Source organism: Scylla paramamosain, unplaced genomic scaffold, assembly GCF_035594125.1.
Source record: "Scylla paramamosain isolate STU-SP2022 unplaced genomic scaffold, ASM3559412v1 Contig73, whole genome shotgun sequence".
NCBI classification, from domain to species: domain Eukaryota; kingdom Metazoa; phylum Arthropoda; class Malacostraca; order Decapoda; family Portunidae; genus Scylla; species Scylla paramamosain.
In genome coordinates this window covers 245001-271505 of record NW_026973738.1, presented here as the reverse complement: position 1 = coordinate 271505, position 26505 = coordinate 245001, and the positions used below count along the sequence as shown (strand labels likewise).

Below are 26505 nucleotides of genomic sequence, written 5' to 3'. Positions count from 1 at the left end.
AAGGGTTTTTTTTGGGTGTTTTTGGGATATTTAAGGGTGTTTTTGGGTATTAAAGGGTGTTTTTGGGTATTTTTGGGATATTTAAGGGTGTTTTTGGGTGTTTTTGGTTATTTTTGGGGTGTTTAGTGTGTTTAAGGATGTTTTGGGGTGTTTTTGGTGTGTTTTTTGGGGTGTTTAAGGGTGTTTTTTGATCTGCTTGTGAATTTTGATGGTGTTTTTTATCTTATAAGTAAATTTTGGGGTTTAAATTTTTTTTTTCACTTATTTATTCATTTATTTATTAATTTATTTTTTGTTTGTGTGTGTGTGTGTGTGTGTGTTTAGGTATAATTATGAGTTTCAAATAGTAATAGTAACAATAATAATAATAATAATAATAGTAGTAGTAATAATAATAATAATAATAATAATAATAATAATAATAATAATAATGTGTCCGCAGGTGGTGTCCCGCGCCATCGCCTATACAGTGTTCACCCTGGCACACACGTGGAAGGTGTTTGTGGTGTTGGGTGTACACTTTGTGGTGGTGCTGGTGTTTAAACTCAAGCTGGAGGAGAGGTGAGTGTGTGTGTGTGTGTGTGTGTGTGTGTGTGTGTGTGTGTGTGTGTGTGTGTGTGTGTGTGTGTGTTTGTGTGTGTGTGTGTGGCAGGTGACACAAGGACACACACAAGCTAAACACTATGAAACAAACACTATAATTCACAACACACCTAAAAGACACCCCAAAATACCTAAAACACCCCAGAACACCCTAAAACACCCCAAAACACCCAAAAAACATGCCCAAAACACCCAAAAAACATCTTTAAACACCCTAAAACACACCAAAAACACCCAAGAATTACCAAAAACACCAAAAAAACTCCAAATATACTCCAAAAATACCCAAAACACCAAAAAACACCTATAAACACCCCAAAAACACACTAAAACACCAAAACACCCATAAAAACCCAGAAAAAAAAAAAACACCCAACAACACATTAAAAGACCCCGTTTTCTTTCACCCGCAGTTCAGTGTTGCCAGTACGCACACCGTTTTACTGTTGCCAGTGTTTTTTCATGTACCTGCGTCCATATTTCTACGTTTTCCTTGGCACCATTGCTTCTACGCTAGTGTACTTCAGGTTGGAGAGGCCCTCGGCTGTCAAAAAGCAGAGGGCGCGTCGTCATTCAACCGTAGTGATACAGGTGAGGCTGCAGTGAGGTTAGGTCAGGCTGGGTTAGGTTAAGTTACGTTAAGTTACGTTAAGTTAGGTTAAGTCATGTTAGGTTTGATATTGAAGCAGTATTCAATGACTTAAGCTAACACAAATTTTTCATTCTCTCCCTCCCTTCCCCCCATCGCTGCTATCTCACCCCCTACCCCCCCCACAGGTGTTGTTTTTAGTCCTAGCCTTCATCGAGAACCTAGTGATGCTTGCCTTGGGGATCTGCTGGCTGGACGACAAATACTTTCATCATACGACACTTTCAAATACGACACTTTCATCATAATTTCTGCTGTCCTGTGTGCCATCAGCTACCTCACTGGCGTTATACTACATGCTGTGTACTATAGGTGAGTCTGTGGCTGTGTCCGAGTGATGCTGTGTGTGTTTGTGGTCTTCGTGTGGGTGTGTGAAGGTGTGTTGCAGTGCTGGTGGCTGTGTGTTGGCTGTGTGAGTCTGTGGCTGTGTTTGAGTGATGCTGTGTGGGTGTGTGAAGGTGTGTTGCAGTGCTGGTGGCTGTGTGTTGCTTGTGTGAGTCTGTGGCTGTGTTTGAGTGATGCTGTGTGGGTGTGTGAAGGTGTGTTGCATTGCTGGTGGCTGTGTGTTGTCTGTGTGAGTCTGTGGCTGTGTTTGAGTGATGCTGTGTGGGTGTCTGAAGGTGTGTTGCAGTGCTGGTGGCTGTGTGTTGGCTGTGTGAGTCTGTGCTGTTGCTTATCATCACTATGCAAAAAAAAAAAAAAAAAAAAAAAAACACCAAAACACCTAAAAAACATCCAAAAACACACCAAAACACCCAAAAACACCCAAAAACACACCACAACACACCAAAACACCAAAAAAACACCAAAAAAACACCAAAAAACACCCCACTAACCTTCTGCACCCCAACAGCTGCTTCGGCCATCCATGGGTGGACATCAACGGACCATCAGTGCACTGGGACGCAGACGAGGGGACCCTGGTATTATCATATTACCAGCAAGGCAAGGTGTCAAAATGGGCCATAAATTCTTGTTGTAACATTGAACATCACACAGAAATGCCATCTGATTTAATGCCTGGCTTTATTTTAGGTAAAGATATGGCCAGAAGCAAGGAGGTGCACTGGGATAACTTGTAGAGGCCCTGGGGGGGATTGTAGAGTCAGTGGGGGACTTCTGGTGACTCTGGGGAGATTGTGGAGCCTCTGGGGAGATTGTGGTGACTGGGAAGATTGTGGTGATGCTTGGGGAGCTTCTGAAGACTCTGGTTAACCTGTGGAAGCCCTGGGTAGCTTGTAAAGGGTGTGGTTTACCTGTGGAAGCCCTGGGTAGCTTGTAATGGCTCTGGTTTACCTGTGGAAGCCCTGGGTAGCTTGTGAAGGCTTTGGTTAACCTGTGGAGGCCCTGAGTAGCTTGTGAAGGGTCTGCTTAACCTGTGGAAGGCCTGGTGGGCTTGTAAAGGGTCTGGTTTACCTGTGGAAGGCCTGGGTAGCTTGTGAAGGCTCTGGTTTACCTGTGGAAGCCCTGGATAGCTTGTGAAGGGTCTGCTTAACCTGTGGAAGGCCTGGGTAGCTTGTGAAGGCTCTGATTAAACTGTGGAAGCCCCTGGGTAGCTTGTGCAGGGTCTCCTTAACTTGTGGAAGCCCTAGATAGCTTGTAATGGCTCTGGTTTACCTGTGGAAGCCCTGGGTAGCTTGGGAAGGCCCTGGCTAACCTGTGGAAGCCCTGGGTAGCTTTTGAAGGGTCTTGTTAACCTGTAGAAGCCCTGGGTAGCTTGGTATGGCCCTGGCTAACCTGTGGAAGCCCTGGGTAGCTTTTGAAGGGTCTTGTTAACCTGTGGAAGCCCTGGGTAGCTTGTAAAGGGTATAGTTAACCTGTGGAAGGCCTGGTGGGCTAGTATAGGGTCTGGTTAACCTGTGGAAAGGTTGGTGGTCTTGTAAAGGGTCTGGCTAACCTGTGGAAGGCCTGGGTAGCTTGTGAAGGCTCTGGTTAACCTGTGGAGGCCCTGGGTAGCTTGTGAAGGGTCTGGATAACCTGTGGAAGGCCTGGTGGGCTTGTGAAGGCTTTGGTTAACCTGTGGAAAGCATGGTGGGCTTGTAAAGGCTCCCCTGTGGGAGCCCTGGGTAGCTTCTGAAGGCCCTGGTTAACCTATGGAAGGCCTGGTGGGCTTGTAAAGGCTCTGCTTAACCTGTGGAAGGCCTGGGTAGCTTGTGAAAGGTCTCGTTAACCTGTGGAAGCCCTAGATAGCTTGTAATGGCTCTGGTTTACCTGTGGAAGCCCTTGGTAGCTTGTGAAGGGTCTGGTTAACCTGTGGAAGGCCTGGGTAGCTTGTGAAGGGTCTGGTTAACCTGTGGAAGGCCTGGGCAGCTTGTAAAGGGTCTGGTTAACCTGTGGAAGGCCTGGGTAGCTTGTAAAGGGTCTGGTTAACCTGTGGAAGGCCTGGGCAGCTTGTAAAGGGTCTGGTTAACCTGTGGAAGGCCTGGGTAGCTTGTAAAGGGTCTGGTTAACCTGTGGAAGGCCTGGGCAGCTTGTAAAGGGTCTGGTTAACCTGTGGAAGGCCTGGGCAGCTTGTAAAGGGTCTGGTTAACCTGTGGAAGGCCTGGGCAGCTTGTAAAGGGTCTGGTTAACCTGTGGAAGGCCTGGGCAGCTTGTAAAGGGTCTGGTTAACCTGTGGAAGGCCTGGGCAGCTTGTAAAGGGTCTGGTTAACCTGTGGAAGGCCTGGGCAGCTTGTAAAGGGTCTGGTTAACCTGTGGAAGGCCTGGGTAGCTTATGAAGGGTCTGGTTAACCTGTGGAAGGCCTGAGTAGCTTGTGAAGGGTCTGGTTAATCTCTAAATGACTGTTACAATGTTCAGACTGCCATAATTCTGAAATGACTCAATTTGTGAGCAGCTGGTGAATCTGTGTGTGTGTGTGTGTGTGTGTGTGTGTGTGTGTGTGTGTGTGTGTGTGTGTGTGTGTGTGTGTGAGAGAGAGAGAGAGAGAGAGAGAGAGAGAGAGAGAGAGAGAGATTGTGTGAGTGTGTGTGTACTACTACTACTACCACCACCACCACCACCACCACCACCACCACCATCACCAGCACAAAAGAATTCAAAGGAAGAAACAAAACCACAGCCCCAAACAAACAGACAAACAAACAAACACCACAGCAAGTGACCTCACCAGGGCCACAGCATTCAGTGAGGGGTCAATCTAGTCACAGAAAGGTCACAGGAAGGTCACAGCGAGGCCTAACCCAACCTTACTTGTTCAAACACACACACACACACACACACACACACACACACACACACACACACACACTCTCTCTCTCTCTCTCTCTCTCTCTCTCTCTCTCTCTCTCTCTCTCTCTCTCTCTCTCTCTCTCTCTCTCTCTCTTCCATTGAGATGTGTATATATTAGTATAAGTGTGTGTGTGTGTGTGTGTGTGTGTGTGTGTGTGTGTGTGTGTGTGTGTGTGTGTGTGTGTGTGTGTGTACTTTTTCCTTACATAGAGAGAGAGAGAAAGTTATTATTATTATTTTCATTCTTCTTCTTCTTCTTCTTCTTCTTCTTCTTCTTTTTTCGTATTATTGTTCCTATTATTATTGTTCCTATTATTATTGTTCCTATTATTATTATTATTATTATTATTATTATTATTATTATTATTATTATTATTATTATTATTATTGTGACAGCATTTAATCGCATAATTTCCGAGGCTGTGTGTGTGTGTGTGTGTGTGTGTGTGTGTGTGTGTGTGTGTGTGTGTGTGTGTGTGTGTGTGTGTGTGTGCGTGCGCGCGTGTGTGCGTGCGTGCGTGCGTGCGTTCCATTCCGTCTAACGCATTTATTTTTTTTACTTTAGAGAGAGAGAGAGAGAGAGAGAGAGAGAGAGTCAGTCATAGAAAACGAGTATTATTTCAACCGGTACTTAAATATTTCTGTAATTATTTACTTAACAAACGTGTACTTAAGTGTTGGTGTGTGTGTGTGTGTGTGTGTGTGTGTTTTGGTGATAAGAGACTAGCGATTATTTCTTTAATATGTGTGTGTGTGTGTGTGTGTGTGTGTGTGCGTGTGTGTTCATAATATTTATCTAGTCAATCCTGAAGACGCATCTAGTCCCTCTGAGAATTCAAACACAAAGACACACAAACGACAAACAAATGGAACTGGCCAGTCAAATCAGCTGTTAATGTTTAGAAGTTAGAGAGTGTTTAGTAAGGGTGGGTGGTAGGGGGGGAGGAGGAATTAAATAAGGGTGTTTTTTTTATTTCAAGTTTAAAAAGAAAACAAAAAAAAAACAACTTTTAGATGTTATTGGAAGGTGTTTTGTGGTTTATTTATTTTTATTTTTTTGTACGATAATTTACGTTTTGGGATACGATTTATTTTTATTTTTTATTTATTTTTTATTTTTTTATTTATTTATTTTTTTAATGTGTGTACGATAGTTTACGTTTTTTAGATGCGATTTATTTTATTATTTGTTTGTTATTTTTTTTTAATGTGTGTGTACGATAGTTTACGTTTTGGGTACGATTTTATTTATTTTATTTATTTTTTATTTATTTATTTTATTTTTTTACGTGTGTGTACAATAGTTGGTGTTTGGGTATGATTGCTTTTAAACGCACATGTACGATTGTTTGTGTTTTGTGTACGATTATTATTATTATTATTATTATTATTATTATTATTATTATTATTATTATTATTATTATTATTACATGTGGGTACGATAGTTTGTGATTTGGGTACGATTCTTTTTACAATGAACATGTACGATAATTTGTTTTGGGTAGGAATTATTATTATTATTATTATTATTATTTGGTATTTTTCTATTTGTTTATATGTATTCCTTGATTTTAGATTTATGAGTGAAGAAATATGATCAATACAAAAAATATATATATATTACGAGATTGAAAGGCATTTTAAGAAGGAAATATGTAGAGATTATTAAACAAATTCCGTCGATCTTAAGGTTACAAAAAAAAAAAAAAACAGCAATAATGAATGAGATACAGAGAAATTAAAGAGATTTGAAAGCGGCAGAAGTTTGGCATTTTTAGAAAGCTTGTTAAGTACCTAAATTTTAAGTAAGTAATTTAAGTGTGTTGTAGTAATGTAAAGTGAGATAGGGATGGAGTGAAGAGAATTATATTATTATTATTTTTTTTTTCTTAGTGATTTAGTGAATATTATTATTATTATTATTATTTATTATTATTATTATTATTATTATTATTATTATTATTATTATTATTATTATTAGTTATGTTGAATATTACGAAAAAAAAATAAATGGGCTGATTTAGTAAAGACGGTCAATTATTTTAAATACACATAATTTTAAAGAAAACGTAAATTATAGCCATTTTTTAAGTAATAAAAAGAAAAAAGAAAACGGATTAATTGAATGATGATATAAAAAAAATGGAAATTTGATCAGATAAATAACTTAGAAAAATATAGAAACACAAATAATTTAGAAGCTTAAATTATGTCAAGAAATAAGTGGAAAAATTAAAGAAATACGAATAATTCTGAAAAATAGACGTATTTAAACAGTTCAGAAAATTTTTATGAAGGAAATCATTTGAAAAAAATATATATATTGACTTGAAAATCATAAAATAGTCATAATAATAATAATAATAATAATAATAATAATAATAATAATAATAATGATAATAATAATAATAATAATAGTGAAGGAAAATAAGAAAATAAGAAAAGTGAATAATTTTGAAAGACGAATGAAGGAAAATAAAAAAAGAATGAATAATTTTGAAAGACGAATGAAGGAAAATAAAAAAAGAATGAATAATTTTGAAAGACGAATGAAGGAAAATAAAAAAAGAATGAATAATTTTGAAAGACGAATGAAGGAAAATAAAAAAAGAATGAATAATTTTGAAAGACGAAAGAAGAAAAATAAAAGAGTGAACAATTTTGAAAAACGAACGAAAATATAGAAAAAAAACAAGTCGAGAGAAAAAAGAAGAAAATTAATTAAAAAAAATAGATTAGAAAAAATACACCTGAACTTAGAAAACAAACAAACAAACAAACAAACAAACCACGCATAATTTTCAAAACACAAAATAATTGATGTACACAAAAACAAACAAAAACAAAACAAACAACAGAAATTACTTAGTAAAATAAGAAGCTTGATAATACTTAAACCGTGTGTGTGTGTGTGTGTGGGAAGCTGTAACAAACAAACAAACAAACAAACAAACAAAGGAATTTATAGGAAGCCTGTATAACAAACACACACACAAACAAACAGGAAATACACACAAAATACTACACAGGTGTTTTTCAGGTGTGTGAATGTGTGTAGCAGGCTTGTATGAGGACACGAACACACACACACACACACACACACTGTAAAGCATAAGTGTGTTTTTGGCAGGTGTGTGTGTGTTTGTGTGCGTAGAAGGCATATCTGACGGGCCAGGTGTGTAACTGTGTGTGTTCTGCAGGTGTGTGTGTCTGTAGAAGCTTATCTGAGGGGCCAGATGTGTTTAATCAAGTGTAGGTGTGTTCTGCAGGTGTGTAGTGTTGTGTTAGTTAGTCTTGCCCTGTTCGGTTAGCTGGCAGGTGTGGAAATGTTGGAGATTACGTATTTAGGGTGTTTAAGGGTGTTTAAGGGTGTTTTAAGGGTGTTTTGTTGCTGTGGGTGTGTGTTTCATGTTTGTTTTGTTGTTTGTTTGTTTGTTTGTTCCTGTGATTCATCAGAAACTCCCTAAAATTTACCGTAACAAAAAAAAAAAAAAAATTTCTCGATTCACCAAAAAAAATCCCTAAAATTTCCCATAATTCACCAAAAACCTAAAATTTCCCACGATTCAGAAAAAAAACCCTAAAATTTCCCTTAATTCACGGGGGAAAAAACCCTAAAATTTCCCATAATTCACCAAAAAACCCTAAAATTTCCCATAATTCACCAAAAAAAACCCTAAAATTTCCCACAATCCCTTAAAAAATCCTAAAAAATCTCTAAAAAACTAAATAAACCTTAAAACTCCTCAGAAAGACTTAAAACGCATTAAAACAAACCCAAACAACCCTAAATTACCACTAAACAACTCAAAATGCCAAAAAGTCCCTTAAACGTACCTAAAACCCCTTAAAGTCCCTAAAACTCCTTAAAACACCCTAAAATAACTTGAAACGCCCAAAAACGCTTCTAGAACCCTTAAACACGTCTCTAAACCCTTTTAAACATCCCTAAACCCCTTTAAACACCCTTAACCCTTAAAACACCCTTAAAACACCCCTTAAAACACCCGGAATAGCCACTCGCTCCACTATCTAGTCAGGGAACTCCCCACACCACTCACTAGTCACATCACGACCCGCGACCCGCCAGGAACCGTTGACCTGGTGACCTGACTTGACCTTGTGACCTCATATGGGGGGAGGAGGAAGAGGAGGGGGTTTAGAAGATTTTTTTTTATTTGTTTGTTTGATATATTTAAATTGTTGTTATTATTGGCTGTATAGTAGTTAAGTTTGTTTTTGTATGTATTTATTTGATTATATATTTTTTTTATTATTTTTTTTTTAAGTTTTCAGTCTTTGTTTATTTATTTATTTGTTTATTTGTTTATTTACTGAAGAGCAGATGAGGGGACCTGCTTCACATGCACTATGCGGTGAGAGAGAGAGAGAGAGAGAGAGAGAGAGAGAGAGAGAGAGAGAAGGGATGACCAAGAGAGAGGGGGTGATGAAGAGAGAGAGAGAGAGAGAGAGAGAGAGAGAGAGAGAGAGAGAGAGAGAGAGAGAGAGAGAGAGAGGGGATGACGAAGAGAGAGAGAGGGAGATGACCAAGAGAGAGAGAGAGAGAGGGGGATGAACCAAGAGAGAGAGAGAGGGGGAGCGATGAACCAAGAGAGAGAGAGAGAGAGAGAAAGAAAGAGGAGATGACGAAGAGAGAGAGAGGGGAGGGTGAAGAAGAGAGAGAGAGAGAGAGAGAGAGAGAGAGAGAATATAACCTAACCTAACCTAACCTAACTTAACAGGGAAAGCTGGAAAATGGCACAGAATTCGACAGCAGTTACCCTCGAGGACAACCCCTGACCTTCACGCTGGGGTCAGGTCAGGTCATCCGAGGCTGGGACCAGGGACTGATTGGGTGAGTAGTGGCAGTGGTGGTTGTGGCAGTGGTGGTGGTGTATATTAGAGAGAGAGAAATAATGATGTTATTTTCCCATATCTATCTCTATTTGACCTTCCTTTGTATTCCCCATGTGCTTCTGACGCCTTCACCCCGCCCCGCCCCCCAAGGATGTGCGAGGGGGAGAAGAGGAAGCTTGTCATCCCCTCGGATGACTTAAAGGCTCCCTCACCCTTAACAAGTCTAGGGGTGTGTGTGTGTGTGTGTGTGTGTTTATGGCTGGGAGAGGTCTTCAGTGTGTGTGTGTGTGTGTTTGTCTGTAAGGGTGACCAGCATAGCCAAGAGACTGCAAGGGTGTTGGAGAATGGTCAGGAAAAATTTTAAGGGTGTTTCTTTGTCACCCTGTTCAGTTTAAGGGTGTTTAATATGGTCAGGGAAAAATTTAAGGGTGTTTTTTGTCACCCTGTTCAGTTTAAGGGTGTTTAATATGGTCAGGGAAAATTTTAAGGGTGTTTTTCATTACCCTGTTCAGTTTAAGGGTATTTAATATAGTCAGGAAAAATTTTAAGGGTGTTTCTTTGTCACCCTGTTCAGTTTAAGGGTGTTTAATATGGTCAAGGAAAAATTTAAGGGTGTTTTTCATTACCCTGTTCAGTTTAAGGGTGTTTAATATGGTCAGGGAAAATTTTAAGGGTGTTTTTCATTACCCTGTTCAGTTTAAGGGTATTTAATATAGTCAGGAAAAATTTTAAGGGTGTTTCTTTGTCACCCTGTTCAGTTTAAGGGTGTTTAATATGGACAGGGAAAATTTTAAGGGTGTTTTTCATCATCCTGTTCAGTTTTAGGGTGTTTAAAATGGTCAGAAATGTTTAAAGGGTGTTTTTTGTCACCCTGTTCAGTTTAGGGGTGTTTAATATGGCCAGGAAAAATTCTAAGGGTGTTGCTCATTACCCTGTTTAGTTTAAGGGTGTTTAATATGGCCAGGAAAAATTTTAAGGATGTTTTTGTCACCCTGTTCAGTTTAAGGGTGTTCAAAATGGTCAGAAATGTTTAAAGAGTGTTTTTTGGTCACCCTGTTCAGTTTAAGGATGTTTAATATGGTCAGGGAAAATTTTAAGGGTGTTTTTTGTCACCTTGTGTACTTTTTAAGTGTGTGGGGGGAGTGCTAGCTGTAAGGGTGTGTGTTGTCACCCTGGCTGAGTCTTAAGGGCGTTTGTTAAGCCACCCTGTTTGATTAGTGTTAGTGTGTGTGTGTGTACGTGCATGTCTCACCCCAATACTTGTAATCATATTCTTTATAAATATATTAATAATAATAATAATAATAATAATAATAATAATAAACGGTTTATTATTTAGGCAGTTGACAAACTGAAAATGTACATAGGGGAAAATTTTGTGTGTGTGTGTGTGTGTCAGGAACACACACACACACACACAAGAATGAGAGAGAGAGAGAGAGAGAGAGAGAGAGAGAGAGAGAGAGAGAGAGAGAGAGAGAGAGAGAGAGAGAGAGAGAGAGAGAGAGAATAACCACATCTACTATTACTACTACTACTACCATTTGAAACAATAGATATACAAATAGTCTTATTAATAGTCAAGACATACACACACACAGGTGCGTGTACACAAATATTACTACAGCTCATGGCAGTGTGTGGGTGTAGTAGGACAGACACAATCAAGTTGACAAGTATTGAGATAATTATCAAATATGTATTATTATTATTATTATTATTATTATTATTATTATTATTATTATTACATTTTTTTATCATTGTTATGTCTAGGGTTTAAGTCAGTCTCTCTCTTTCTCTCTCTCTCTCTCTGTGCGTGTGTGTGTGTGCGTGTGTGTGTGTGTGTGTGTGTGTGTGTGTTTTTGAGTGCAATAAAAAGTCGTACATTACATATACACACACACACACACACACACACACACACACACACACACACACACACACACACACACAGTATAATTAAGCTTATCTTTATACATACAGAATACTGGTCATGATCTTTATAAACTTAACCTACACACACACACACACACATACGAAACTATTACTTGTAGAGAGAGAGAGAGAGAGAGAGAGAGAGACTGTGTGTGTGTGTGTGTGTGTGTGTGTTGATCTATTCTTTATTTCAAGTTGTCTTAGTAAAATATTTCAAGTTGTATCAATATTGTCAAAAAAAAACTTAAATAATTAAAATATGTTGTTGTTTTGTATGAATTTGTCAAAGAAAATAAATAAATAAAATAAATTCATTAAACTGAAGACCACAAATGTACTTAAGCTGAATGATAAGAGGCAAATGATTATGAAGAAATTAAAAAAGTGAGGAAAATTATGAAAAAGACAAATATACATTAAAAAACTGTGTGTGTGTGCAAAATATTCCGAAAAAATGGAAAAAAAATGAAAATTATGAAAAAAAAACAAATATACTTAAAAAAAAACTTTGTGTGCAAAAGATTCCGAAAAAATTAAAAAAAAGGAAAATTATGAAAAAAACAAACATACTTAAAAAAAACCTTTGTGTGTGTGTGTGTGTGTGTGTGTAATCTTAATGAAAATATCAGTGTTTTTTTCCTGTTTAGTTTAAGAGGTGAAAATAATTGTAGCTTTAAATTGGATATTTCTCATTCATTCATTTGTTTGTTTGTTCTGAGCCTATAGAGGAAAACTTAGGCCTATACAGGGTGGGGGAAAAGGCTAGACAAGAGAGAAATTATGCACACACACACACACATACAAACAAACTGCTAGCCTCTCTCTCTCTCTCTCTCTCTCTCTCACACACACACACACACACACACACACAAGGAGGGAAAGCAGCCATATGTAAAAATTGATGTTTTAATTGTCTTTAAGTTTAGATCAAGTTGGGAGAGACAAATTTAATAAACTTAATGCTTACTGGAAATGTAAAACACACACACACACACACACATACACACATTCTGTTTATGTTTTGTAATGTCCTGAAGTGAATGACGCTCAAATATTAGCCATAGGAGGTAGATTAGTTTGTTTTGTGTGGAGTTTTGAGGATTTATTTTGCAGTGGTTTGGATTTTATTGAAGGAAATGCGTCGCTGTGTAGGAGTTTCTGCTACGGAATTCCTCTGATGACCGTCCTTCTTCCGACTAAAAATGAATAATTACGATACTTTCCCTAGCCATTCAATGTGTGCAGTGGCTAAGTGGAGGGAGGATGTTGTCTTGCCCTCACTACAGTACTCGTTAGCAAGTTACTTCGCGCTTCGTTATCCCAGCCACCGCAAGTCCCATTAGTTGTCTAAGTGTTCTGGTCTCCCTGTCACTCATCAACAGAATCACGGCCTTTGGTGAACACACTGGCATTGCTAATAAGATAGGAAGCTGCCACGCGTGATTTGGGAAATAGAACAACCTAGGAGCATTTCAGGTTACTACCAAGAGTCTGACCATGCTGGCAGGGATGGTTAGGCTACAACACATTACATACTTCTCCATTCAAATCAGTCAGCTGATTAAATGGAGAGTTAAACCATTTTGATCATCTAAATCATATTAAGGCATTGGATGAGACCTGGACAGCTTGGGTCAACACCATACATAGGTACTCCACTACTCTGTGGGAGACACTTGATTGTGGCAAGAGTCATCACAATACCAAACACCATCCTTGTCAAAGCACAGCATGGCCCACTCATCCACAGGAACCCAGCCATCTCTAAGGAGCAAATTAATGCTGCCCAGTGTCACTCCTCATCACTTTTAGGGAATAAGAAGTAGATCCCACCCCAGCACCATCTTTAGATAGAATATAATACAGAGGATAGAGAAGGAATACAAACAGGGCATATGGTATGGTATAGAACACCAACCCTCACTTTTGGAAAACCCCAGCTGCTCAGTAGAGCAGCCAGTCACCATGGCTATCACCTGGGGATTCTTAGGAACAGGTGTTAGGTATAGAATGAGAGATAAAGAAAACTCCCAATACATTTCAAGTCTATACGCAATGCAATTTCAAGTCTACATAGATAGACAAAAAAGTGTTCATGAATTAAACACAATATTGTAAGTTTTAAATGTTATGTGGTACCTTAGATAGATGGACAGGTCACTTGAGAAGAGAAAATAAGAAATGTCTTAGGAAGAGTATTTTGTCATATGTATGAATATATATGGCTGTATGACATAGATGACTGGTGAAGGAGATTTTGTCCCTTATCAGAGTGGTTGTGTAGCTGAAACAAATTAATGATTATCAAAACAGAGACACATTTGAGCTGATTGGTGAATTACAGTTTCAGAGTGGATACGGCATACACTGGGATGATAAAACTACTGCAGTCATAAAGTAGATGAAAAAATACTGTGGGGAGGAATGTAAAGCAGTAAAATATGCAACAAAAGAAAGAAAGAAAGAAAGAAAGAAAGAAAGAAAGAGAGAGAGAGAGAGAGAGAGAGAGAGAGAGAGAGAGAGAGAGAGAGAGAGAGAGAGAGAGAGAGAGAGAGAGAGAGAGAGAGAGAGAATGATGTGACATGACATCTTTAAGTACAAATGAGTATATAGTAACCATACACTGATACTTGTCCCCTCATACAGTGATAAGTTTACCCAAACACAATGGACACAGATGGAACTTTTGGAGGCTAAAGTGCTCCAGGTGACTGGTGGACTCCATTTCATTGCGGAGGTCCAGGATTCTCTGCACAGTTGGGCTTTTGGTGGCAGTGGAAGTGGTAGCAGTGGTGGCAGTGTGGCAGCAGTAACAGTTTTGGTCTTTCTATGGGCAAGTTCTGTAGGATTCATATTCTCCTCATGAGAGACGTCATTGTCAAGGGTCAACAGAGCATCAATTCCCTCCTCAGGCAAAGAATGATGGATGCAATTTTCTGTTTCTTGTTGTTGCTCCACCTTTTCAGAGTGTTTGAGGCGCTCGTCAGCCACCTTTCCACTGCTGGTGGGTGTCTCAGACTCACTGGTTCCTGTTCCACATCAAGAGTGTTAGCAGATGCCACTTGTATTTCATCTACTTAGTACATTACATCATTACATAAATAACTGGTGTTATCTGATATTAAAGTGCTAATGAGCAACATGCCACAGAAATCTGTTTATTTCAAGAAAATGATGAAGATAATAATAATGTTTGGTTGCACTTCATAAGATGGCTCAGTTTTTACTACTCACCAACACTGCTAATGATAGCAACTGGACTCTTAAGGACGCTGCTTATCTTCTCGAGCTGCTCAAGGTCACGATCTGCTTCCTTTTCCTGCACCAGCTTTGATATCAAATCCTGCAGGAAACAACTGTGTTAATTCACATTTTGAATAAATCTAATAGATGAAATTTCACTTACAACACCTTATGTGTCTCTGGTGACTCATGGAGGACAGATACATCACCTGAGAGTAAATGGTCAGTGAAGAAGTTGACCCTTGATCCTGGCTAATCACATTAAGTACATTAAACACTCCTGTTAACTAATAAATGAGGGGTAGATTTCTCTGGAAGGTTACATTACACTACTTCCCTGGCATTTGAAAACATTTTGCTCTACATGAACTCATATGGAAGCTTTGCTGCAACATTAAATCTCAGCTAGATGCCAGATGGTGTAGCCTCCATCACAGAGCAAGGTAATGATATGAAGGCTTAGTACTTTGGTTAACACCTGAATAAGAACCGTTTGAGATGCAGCAGAGATCACTAACCTGCCAGCAATTGAATAAGAAGTGTGTGAGATGCAGCAGAGATCACTAACCTGCCAGCAATTGAATAAGAAGTGTGTGAGATGCAGCAGAGATCACTAACCTGCCAGCAATTGAATAAGAAGTGTGTGAGATGCAGCAGAAATCACTAATCTGCCAGCAATTGAATAAGAAGAGTGTGAGATGCAAAAGAGAGCACTAACCTGCTGAGTGGTTTTGCTTCATTTCCTCTCATTCATGATGGAGGCTGGCAAGGTCTAACTGGCGTTCTCGAGCTTGCTGCTTCATCACTCCTCGCTGCAACTGGTAGATGGTGATGTAGTCACCTGAAAAAGGATAAAATTCTTCATTAAAAGACCAAGGAAATGGCATACAGTAAACAGTAAACACTTCCTCCACTTCACTTTTACAGATGATTCAGTTGCAGCTTCTATTCAAGCTCAGTTCCTCCCAATCTTGTTGTTTCTCCTGATAAAACAATAAGTTTGTTTCTCTCAACTTTTCTTAATACAGCCTCAATAAACAAATCCAATAACAATGCTTTTATTTTGTTATTAATTAAAAAAATTGAGCATCAGTGAGGAAAAATTATTTGCTTTATTATTAGAGAATATAAACTTTCTTACCTTTTGGTTCAGTTATGACATCTTCAGACAACTTTTCATGAGCAAGAGATTCTCCCAGCAGTTTGTTATACTTATCCCTCTCACAGTCTAGCTGAACCTGAAGACTGCTGCACTCACTCTCCAACCTGCTAACCTCAGATGTCAGTGTAGCCACTTGACCCAGCAATTTCCCCTTGGTATCTGTACCTGGAGGTGAAAAATTGATGCAACAGAGGGCCAGACAAGAATGACCAATGGAAGTAATTAGACGTAATGTAAGAAGTGGGTATAAGACTAAGGGAAATAGAAGGGCAATGGAGAGAGGGTTAGATGCACCAGAAATGTCTGTGGAGCCAGGAAAAATTTTAACTTGTAACAGAGATAACTAAGAGCAACTGTGAATGAATAAATGTGATGTAGCCTCATCCCATGACTGGGAAAATGCAAAAGCAGCACCTCAGACACCAGGACCATGATGACTGGCAGCTCCCAAAATTAGCTGCTGGCTTTTGTACTCCTAGTCACCACAGGAGGCTCATCCACAGCTAATCCTATCAGCTGATCATCTTGGGTGAAGTAATTGTTTATCAGTCTGGCTGTTGAGTCCTGATGCAGAGATATGTGTGTGTGTGTGTGTGTGTGTGTGTGTGTGTGTGTGTGTGTGTGTGTGTGTGTGTGTGTGTGTGTGTGTGTGTGTGTGTGTGTGTGTGTGTGTGTGTGTGTGTGTGTGTGTGTGTGTGTGTGTGTGTGCACTTTGGAAAGCCTCCCTCCATGGAGAATGTCAGTTTGATATACAAATATATATTCATGTGGATGGTAGCTCACATTTAGCTTCTGAGTTCTCACATGAAGAGGTGCCATCCTTGTCTTTTTCCTCTGAGGGAGTGACTTTATACTCTGTGATAAGTGCATGCAGCTCACTATTCTGTCTTGTGACGTCTTTGATTTCTATCTGTGAAAGACACAAGAAGGCAGTAAGTTAACTTGTTTAACATGCCACATCATTTTATATATATTATGCCAAGTTTAAACAGGAAAGCCTCACCAGAAGCATCAACTAAAGACCAAAGTGATTAACAAATCTTTCACTTTACCAGCCTTAATGACAAAAGCTGCTGATGTAGCATCCCATCCATATCCTGCATTTTTACACCTTCATGATTCCCACACTGCATCATTTGTTCATGTCTTAAAGACACGGTCATGACAGAGTAGTCCTCACACTCCTGTCAGTGCTCTTCTGCATACACTTGAGCCTTGCACACTCCAAGCATTCCTTCCACTCATCCTTCTACATCTAAAGCACCATAGTACTCTCCACCCATTTTTAAGGAAACTGTCTTCATGCATAAACAAACACACAACCTCACGTACTCCATGTATTGTTTTCAGTAATGATTAATCTTACAAAGTAAACCAAACTAATATACAAAGACACTTGTGGTACCTTTGAAAGTTTGAGCTTATCTTCTAGTTCTTTAATCAGCTCTGTCAACGTGATATTTTCTTGAGCAAGGTGGTCGTGGCTCAGGCCATTCTCTTCAAAGTGGCTGTGGTTGTGGACCGTCACCAGCTGACCACTAAGGGACTCTGTCTTCTCCCACAACACAGTGATCTCGCGCTCTTTCTGCAACGCCTCCTGCCTGGTGAACAGCGTGGCAAGTGCACATACATTAGAACAGTGTGTGACCAATATGACGCCTCCATTCTACATTGCCATGACAAGGAATACAGGACTTTACTGAACATAAACCAATGACGCCTCCATTCTACATTGCCATGACAAGAATACAGGGCTTTACTGAACATAAACTAAGGATTCCCTCCTCCTCTCTCTAAGGGTTATGGTTCTCTCAACAGTTACAGCGTGGTGTGAGAGATGCAGTGCTGTCAAGGCTTTACTATTTACAGGAAGCAACACACCCAATAAATAAATGTTACTTTGGAAATGAAACTGAATAATCAAAGGCTTTATATCTCATGAACTTCCCTTCTTTAATAAACTGTCTTCAAGCTGACAGACTCCAGTAGTATTGCATCTTAGGAATATTCTACAGCTGATTTCATAATAAACTGCTCTCTAAAACTAACTACATGCCTCCTTCCCTGCCTCCTATAGACTCTACTCAACAATTGTTGTTATTCTGTTCATGCTGGTGTGATAGTTAACCAGTATATTAATTCCTTAGTTATGTACACTCTAGAATGGTGGTTCATTTTATCTACCAGTGATTGGAATTCCCACCTTGTAAGTATTACATTATTATTTGTTGATTGGTACCATTTGTATGCAATCAGAGAAAGATTTCAATATAAAAACATATCCATGTTACTGTTACCTTTCACAATGTAAACCAAAATGAAAGCTACATAAATTCTTACTTTAGATTTGTTGTCATTTCATTTAATGATGTAATTTCTTGGTTCTTGTGCTTTTTCAAGTGCAGTCCCTTTTCTGGTTTCTCAGTCAATTCTAATTTCTTATTGCTCTGTGGAAAAACAGAAAGTGCACATATTTAGGATGAACTGATTCAATAGTATTGGTGTTGACAATTTCTGCAGGAAGTTTATTCCATATATTTACTATACGATTAAAGAAAAAATGTTTGGCCTTGTGGGATTTAAAACGTTTGGGTATAATCTTGAATCCATTATTTCTTGTTAGGTAGAATGAATGAGGAGGAGGAGGAGGAGGAGGAGGAGGAGGAGGAGGAGGAGGAGGAGGAGGAGGAGGAGGAGGAGGAGGAGGAGGAAGAGGAGGAGGAGGAGGAGGAGGAGGAGGAGGAGGAGGGAGAAACAAAGATAGGAGGGAAGGAAGAAAGGAAGAAAAGGGAATAAGAGATTAATAGAGAGAGAGAGAGAGAGAGAGAGAGAGAGAGAGAGAGAGAGAGAGAGAGAGAGAGAGAGAGAGAGAGAGAGAGAGAGAGAGAGAGAGAGAGAGAGAGAGAGAGAGAGAGAGAGAGAGAGAGAGAATGATGTGACATGACATTTTTAAGTACAAATGAGTATATAGTAACCATACACTGATACTTGTCCCCTCATACAGTGATAAGTTTACCCAAACACAATGGACACAGATGGAACTTTTGAAGGCTAGAGTACTCCAGCTGACTGGTGGACTCCATTTCATTGAGGAGGTCCAGGATTCTTTGCACAGTTGGGCTTTTGGTGGCAGTGGAAGCGGTGGCAGTGGTGGTAGTGGCAGCAGTAACAGTTTTGGTCTTTCTATGGGCAAGTTCTGTAGAATTCATATTCTCCTCATGAGGGACGTCACTGTCAAGGGTCAACACAGCATCAATTCCCTCCTCAGGCAAAGAATGATGGATTGATGATTGAGAATACTGGTTAACTCCTGTGTTAGAGAGGTGGACAGAATAGGGGTGAGAGAAAGAAGAAAGTCTTGTGCAGCGATTTGTGCAGCGATTAATTTTTGCACTGTTTTTCTTTTGTTACCCTTGTCCTTTCTCCTTACTTATTAATCATCCAATTATTATTATACTGTATTCAAACTTTGAAACATACCCCTCTATTCTTTGGTGTGTTTTTCAAAGTATTTTCATCATACTGAGAGAGAGAGAGAGAGAGAGAGAGAGAGAGAGAGAGAGAGAGAGAGAGAGAGAGAGAGAGAGAGAGAGAGAGAGAGAGAGAGAGAGAGAGAGAGAGAGAGAGAGAGAGAGAGAGAGAGAGAGAGAGAGATAATAGACCAGACGATAAGGAATAAGGAGAAAGAGGAGAAGGAGGAGGAGGAAGAAGGAGAGGAGGAGGAGGAGGAGGAGGAGGAGGAGGAGGAGGAGGAGGAGGAGGAGGAGGAGGAGGAGGAGGAGGAGGAGGAGGAGGAGGAGGAGGAAGTGAAGCTTAAGGAAGATGCTTTGAAGAGAGAGAGAGAGAGAGAGAGAGAGAGAGAGAGAGAGAGAGAGAGAGAGAGAGAGAGAGAGAGAGAGAGAGAGAGAGAGAGAGAGAGAGAGAGAGAGAGAGAGAGAGAGAGAGAGAGAGAGAGAGAGGAAAAGGAGAGAAAGGACATGAATTAATAAAAGACTCCTTCAGGTTTGTCTTCCCCTTTGAAGGATATATTATGGAAAGACACACAGGGAATAAATAGAGAACATGATTTTGGTATATGAACAGAGATGACAGAAAGAAGGAGAAAAGAAGTTAAAAAATTCTCAGATGCAAACATCAAATATTAACTAACATAACTCAGTCCACTTAATGATTATAAACAGACATTATAATTGTTCTCCCACTGCAGGGTTTCTGTTCCCCTGCACCACCATTGAGGAGGAGAAGCGGGTGTGTTCGGGAGGCAAGAGGAAGCTGTTCTGTAAGGATTTTGTCAACAATGGAGAAATATTGTGTCTCTTGGCCACTGCCTCTGCCCTTCTTGTCATTCTTTCCCTGGTAAGTGGTGATGGTCTTTTGTTGGTCTCTCTCTCTCTCTCTCTCTCTCTCTCTCTCTCTTGTGTGTGTTATTTTATTTATTTATTTAATTTCTTTTACCTGAAGGTTAACACTTTCTCATACTGGTGTTAGGTTCATCAGTCAGTCTTTTTTTTTTTTTTTTTGTTTATTCATGCATTTATTATACCAGATTAGGGTGTTCCCAGTAGTACTCTCTCTCTCTCTCTCTCTCTCTCTCTCTCTCTCTCTCTCTCTCTCTCTCTCTCTCTCTCTCTCTCTCTCATATTCTCTACATGCTCCAATGAAAAACTAACTTGGTACAAGACTGAATGATGAAAATGCAAAACTGTGTATGTGTGTGTGTGTTTGTGTGTGTGTTTTACTTATTTATTTATTTATTATTTTCATTATTTTTTTTACTTGAGCATTTAATGCATTTCTTATACCAGGTTAGTGTTCCCAATAATACGTACTCACTCTCTCACTCTGTGTGTGTGTGTGTGTGTGTGTGTGTGTGTTATTTACCTCCCACAGGTGCACTATCTGATGTGTCTTGCTGCCAACTATGCCCACATCAAGGATCACGGCAAGCTGATGGAGCTGCAGGAGATGCAGTTCCTTCACGAGTCTGAGATGTCCACGCTGCCCAAGGACCGATTCTGAAGCTGGGGAGGCCACGAACATCACCTGTGATATGACACGGTGGTACACGTCAGGAAAAGATGAGGATGTGGAGTTACAAAGTTAAAGAAAAGACATGGTGTTGCAAAATGTAGACCAAAGATAAGGATGAAATATAAGGCATGGAATTATAAAACCTAGACCAGTGATAATAGTAACATTAAGGACCAAATATAGGACATGGTATTACAAAATCTAAACAAGAGATAAGGACACATTATTACAGACACACAGAGGCTTCACTTAAATGCTTCAGTTCTTCATCCTGACTATTTTTTAAATTCAAATGTTTCTCCACTGTTACTTATAATAGTAATCAGGATAGGACAAGAAATAATGGGTTCAAGCATTGCAATTAGATTTAAAAAAAGATAAAAAGGAACTGGTTCTCAAAGAGAGTGTTGGATGACTAGAACAGACTCAGTAATCAGACTGTTAGTGCTGAGTAAATCTATGGATAGGGATGACAGGTGAAAATAGGTACAGTAGGTATTATTTATACAAAGGACTGCCATGTGTAGGCCTGATGGCTCCATTATTTTCATATCTTTTGATGTTGTTAGGGCTGAGTCATTAAGGAGCTTTAGAAGTGGACCAGCCAAATTTATGGATGAGGATAATAGGTGAAAGTAAGTAAGCACGTTTTGTACAAGGACCACCAAATGTAAGCCTGATGGCTTCCTGTACCAACCCTTGTGCTCTTGTGTTTTTATCAATATTAATAGAAATGATGACAACAGCAGTAAAAAGTTAGTTAACAAACTGCTAGGAAAGTTAACAGAGTTGTCAAGGGTGTCACAATGATTCCTGTGATTATTTGATAATGATTCTGTCTGTATTGGAAAAACACCCCTGAGAACCTGGATAATCATCTCTGTGGTCTGTGAAAAGTTGTCACCATGGGGCAGTGAAGCATTTAAGATTATGAACCTCATTAAACCATACTGGGAGATCATCACACTTGCTATTGTTACAGATATACATGCACATCTCTCTCTCTCTCTCTCTCTCTCTCTCTCTCTCTCTCTCTCTCTCTCTCTCTCTCTCTCTCTCTCTCTCTCACTGTGGTAAACATAACTCTATTTATACATACATATGTATAGACAGACAGACAGACTTTCATGCAGTAAAACCTACAGGTTTTACTGCAAATTTATGTCTTGCCAAAAATATATAAGATAAACAAGCCACATAAGCAGTGTCCTTGTTTTCTGAAGTGAAGGTGGATGCACTGGATACAAAAATAATAATAAATAAATGAGTAAATAAATAAATAAATAAATAAATAACAAGAATAAAAAAAATACCACTGACTGATATACTAGCTTTGTTCTGTGGTAGTGGTAGTGGTGGTGATGCCCTAAAGTTGTGGTGTGTGTGTGTGTGTGTGTGTGTGTGTGTGTGTGTGTGTGTGTGTGTGTGTGTGTGTGTGTGTGTGTGTGTGTGTGTGTGTGTGTGTGTGTGTGTAGGCGTGTGTGTTTTGAGTTCACACTGTCCTCTCATAATGTATTTTTCTATTCTCCTGTGTATTGTCTGCCTATTGAAGCTCCACTCCAAACTGCACAGCATACTCATGAGAAGCTTGATATTTGAACAATATTCATGCATCAATTGTTTCTGGTTTGCTTGTTATCATTCATTATTGCTTTTTCATGATCGCTGTTCCTCTGAAGTGTTTTATATTATCTACTTATTTGAACAGCATTATTAGATCTCTCTCTCTCTCTCTCTCTCTCTCTCTCTCTCTAGTTATCTATCTATCTTTATCATCTCTCTCTCTTTCTCTCTCTAGTAATCTATCTATATATCTTTCCTAGATTTCCCTCTCTCTATTTTTTTCTCTCTCTAGTAATCTATCTATCTGTGCATCTATCCATCACTGTTTGCCTCACATTCCATCATATTCCAGTGCAGACAGGTACTCCAATACTTCACTACACAACATTACATCCTTTCCCAGTCTTGCCTCCATCCACAGTTTGTCAACATAATGTTGCCAGTTCCTTACAACAATTTTGAGCTTCTCATGTGCCTCATAAACTTTGTAACCATCACTTGTATACATCAGTACCACTAGCACCATTTCATCTGCCTTGTCCATGAATCTATCTTGCTTCTCTTTAATATACCAGGCCAGCAATATCACACAGAACAGCCCAGACAAGGCACTACAGACTATACACACACACACACACACACACACACACACACACACACACACACACACACACACACACACACACACACACACACACATTCACACTCTCAATCCTGTCAGCCCCTGGTGGGAAGGAATAGCAGTAGTAATGGTAGTCTATCTATCTATTTATCTATGTACCTGGCTAGCTTAAACAAAGTAGCACACACACACACACACACACACACACACACACACACACACACACACACACACACACACACACACACACACACACACCACGTAGTGTAGTGATTAGCATGCTCAGCTCACACTCAAGAAGGCCCGGGTTCAAATCCAAGGTGCAGCAAGCCAAATGGGTGAGCCTCTTAATGTGTAGCCCCTGTTCACCTTGCAGCAAGTAGGTACGGGATGTAACCCGAGGGGTTGTTACCTCGCTGTCCTGGTGTGTGGTGTGTGAGTGGTCTCAGTCCTACCCAAAGATCGGTCACTATAAGCTCTGAGCTCTTTCCATAGGGTAATGGCTGGCTGGGTGACCAGCAGACGACCGTAGGTGAATGACATCATTTATACTTGCAGCCATGTTGGTTCCTGGTGGAGAATAGCAGTAGCAGTAGTCTATCTATATGTCTATCTATCTATATACCTGGCAAGCTCAAGCAAAGCATCACACACACACACACACACACACACACACACACACACACACACACACACACCAACCCTGTTGGCCCCTGGTGGAAAGGGACAGCCTTGTGGACCAACCTGCTGCACCCCAGGAGCTTAGACACACCACAGCTAGCCACACACTTCCATTTCACTCAATTCTTATATATATATTTCTATCAGTGGAGACATTTTTGCTTTGCTTTCTTATTAAGGTAAACTTTCCCATGGCTAATTCCTTCCTAGATTGTTTTTTTTACATACATTCTTGAAATTATATAAAATGTTCATACCTCTCTACATGTGTGTGATTCTGTGGATCTATAATCTATAAATGATTTTAATGCATTGCTCTTTCTGTGTGTGTGTGTGTGTGTGTGTGTGTGTGTGTGTGTGTGTGTGTGTGTGTGTGTGTGTGTGTGTGTGTGTGTGTGTGTGTGTGTGTTTACCTAGTTGTGGTTTACGGGAGGGGAGTAATCTCATAGTATCCCGTCTCTATATCTATCCAGTTTGGTCTTAAAAGCATGGACAGTTATGGCATTGACAACGTCTTCACTGAATTCATTCTATTTGTTCGCGCTTCTGTGTGTGTGTGTGTGTGTGTGTGTGTGTGTGTGTGTGTGTGTGTGTGTGTGTGTGTGTGTGTGTGTGTGTGTGTGTGTGTTTACTGAAGGCTAACAATAACAAGGGCATAGTTTTCCTATGTGAATTTTGGCGGTGGTGGTGGTCAGCAAATCACAAAAGGGCAAGGCATCTCACTTTCACTTGAGGAGATGAGTGATGTTACTGTTGTTAGGAAGGCTATAATACTTGGTGCAGTATCTTTGTATAAAGCTTGTATGTACCCATGTATGGTATGTATACAGTTTTGTATGTATATGTTAGTACACATGTGGTCCTGAAGGATGTATAGACCTGTAAGTGTTTTCTGCCTGTCCCACACGTAAAGTTTAACAGCAGCAGCAGTAACAGCAGACCCTCTAACTGCTTACATCAACATTTCCTCTCCCATACAATACACCTCACACCTTCTACAACACCTTAACTCAGTCCTCCCTTGCCTGCTAACTCCACAACTACAACCACTACCACAAACACTACCCTGTACATACCACACCACAATCCCTGATGCATTAAGTCCCAATACCCACATCCATACATCCAAACACCTTGACAGAGACTATTGCCAACATTGCACCAATCTTGTATCAGTGTCTGTTCATAATGGGACTGTACCTCTGCCGGTACCTGTATATATGATAACTTGCCATCAACGAATCCCTCCCTCCTTCCCTGGACCATTGATGGACCACAAACTAGGCCTATATTCTGAAACACTCCTGTGCTGCACCTCCACTACTTTCCAAAGGCTCTATTTGAAGTTGCATGAGACTTTAACAATGTTTTTAAGGTTCTAGTGACAGATTAACAAGATTTCTACATTATTAACAGGAAAAACACTCTTGAGAACCTAGCTAATCATCTCTGTGGGCTTTGAAAATAGTCATGGTGAATCTACCTGGGTTTTCAAGTCTGTTTCTATTACTTTTAGTGACAGATTAACAAGATTTTACATCAACAACAAGAGAAACACTTGAGAACCTAGCTAATCATCTTTGTGCCCTTGGAAAATAGTCATGGTGAGAGAGAGAGAGAGAGAGAGAGAGAGAGAGAGAGAGAGAGAGAGAGAGAGAGAGAGAGAGAGAGAGAGAGAGAGAGAGAGAGAGAGAGAGAGAGAGAGAGCAAAGTGGTTCAGAATACTGGCCCCAAATGTTATTATTGTAACTACCAGCAGATATAAACAATGCTCTCTGTTGCTCAGCCCACAATTAACTGCCCTGCCTGTCTGCCTATCTATATCTAGTCCTTTCCTAGCTCTTTTGATATGATTTCTCAGGTGGCCCATTGCTGCCTCTGGTCACCTCTCACTGCTCACTCTAAGAAACACCTTTATTATGAACAATGGTAGATGAATGTGTGTGTGTGTGTGTGTGTGTGTGTGTGTGTGTGTGTGTGTGTGTGTGTGTGTGTGTGTGTGTGTGTGTGTGTGTGTGTGTGTGGTCACCTGAGCTTCATTATTTAACAGTCTGCTGCGTGTCAATGCTAACTAGAGGCTTATAGTGTGTGTGTGTGTGTGTGTGTGTGTGTGTGTGTGTGTGTGTGTGTGTGTGTGTGTGTGTGTGTGTGTGTTTTGTGGTCACCTGAGCTTCATTATTTAACAGTCTGCTGCGTGTCAATGCTAACTAGAGGCTTATAGTGTGTGTGTGTGTGTGTGTGTGTGTGTGTGTGTGTGTGTGTGTGTGTGTGTGTGTGTGTGTGTGTGTGTGTATGTTACGACACTGTACACAGTCACTATTAGTGCTGGGCTTGGCTTGATGACATTTCATCTGGCTTGTGTTTGAACAGTCCAGTAAGGACTGTTTTAGTAGTTCACTAAAATATCTACCTTCACTCTCACTATGATATCTATCACTCTTCATTCCCACCCTCACTAATACTTCACCCTCACCCTTACTCGTTCACTCTTACTATCACTATAATCATCTATCACCCTCACTAACAGCATCATATTTCTCTCCTTTTAGTGTCAATATCAATCATGTTTATTTCATTAAACATTAAATCTTTTGAAAGTAAGGTTTAGTGTCAGAAAAACACTTCTATTTCTCTTCCTTTGAGTGTCACAGTGTTTTTATATACATGACAGCAAAAACCACACTGAAAACTTATTGGCATTGTTTTCATGATACAAAGGTAGAGTGTGTTTATAATGTTATCAGTGAGTACAATCTGGCATCAGAACAATGCTCACGTTTTTCTCTTTTTTTAAGTGTGGTATTCCTTTTTAAATATATGTGAGAGCAATAATCAGGTCACTCTGGCTAGTGACAAATTTCTGCATGCCAGGGTATGTCTAATATAACACCAATATATTCAGAGGCACAAACACATAATAAGTGACACAA

At 39.7% G+C, this 26505-nt stretch overlaps 2 protein-coding genes across 12 annotated transcripts in view; one reads left to right on the top strand and one right to left on the bottom strand.

Moving 5' to 3' along the window:
- The window catches only part of LOC135098674 (uncharacterized), a 31980-nt gene extending 11677 nt beyond the window's left edge, over positions 1-20303 (top strand). Inside the window, 7 exon segments of the mRNA XM_064001061.1 lie at positions 443-561; positions 1017-1194; positions 1381-1476; positions 1479-1564; positions 2106-2202; positions 9224-9336; positions 19886-20303. Of these exon segments, the coding sequence (XP_063857131.1) occupies positions 443-561; positions 1017-1194; positions 1381-1476; positions 1479-1564; positions 2106-2202; positions 9224-9336; positions 19886-19913 (717 nt within the window). The 3' untranslated portion in view covers positions 19914-20303.
- Positions 13308-26505, bottom strand: part of LOC135098675 (uncharacterized) — a 45478-nt gene continuing 32280 nt past the window's right edge. For 3 of the 11 annotated variants that reach the window (XM_064001065.1, XM_064001068.1, XM_064001069.1), the window contains exons 2-9: positions 20560-20721; positions 18019-18125; positions 17084-17279; positions 16462-16588; positions 15658-15843; positions 15235-15357; positions 14508-14616; positions 13308-14302 (exon numbers count right to left, since the gene is read on the bottom strand). In XM_064001065.1, coding sequence (XP_063857135.1) covers positions 15263-15357; positions 15658-15843; positions 16462-16588; positions 17084-17279; positions 18019-18125; positions 20560-20718 — 870 coding nt within the window. In that variant the 5' untranslated portion in view covers positions 20719-20721 and the 3' untranslated portion in view covers positions 13308-14302; positions 14508-14616; positions 15235-15262. Of the gene's footprint in view, positions 14303-14507; positions 14617-15234; positions 15500-15657; positions 15844-16461; positions 16589-17083; positions 17280-18018; positions 18126-18658; positions 18989-20559; positions 20722-23185; positions 23465-26505 lie in introns of those variants that run through there. The other 8 variants (XM_064001064.1, XM_064001067.1, XM_064001066.1 and 5 more) reach the window with 7 other exon arrangements.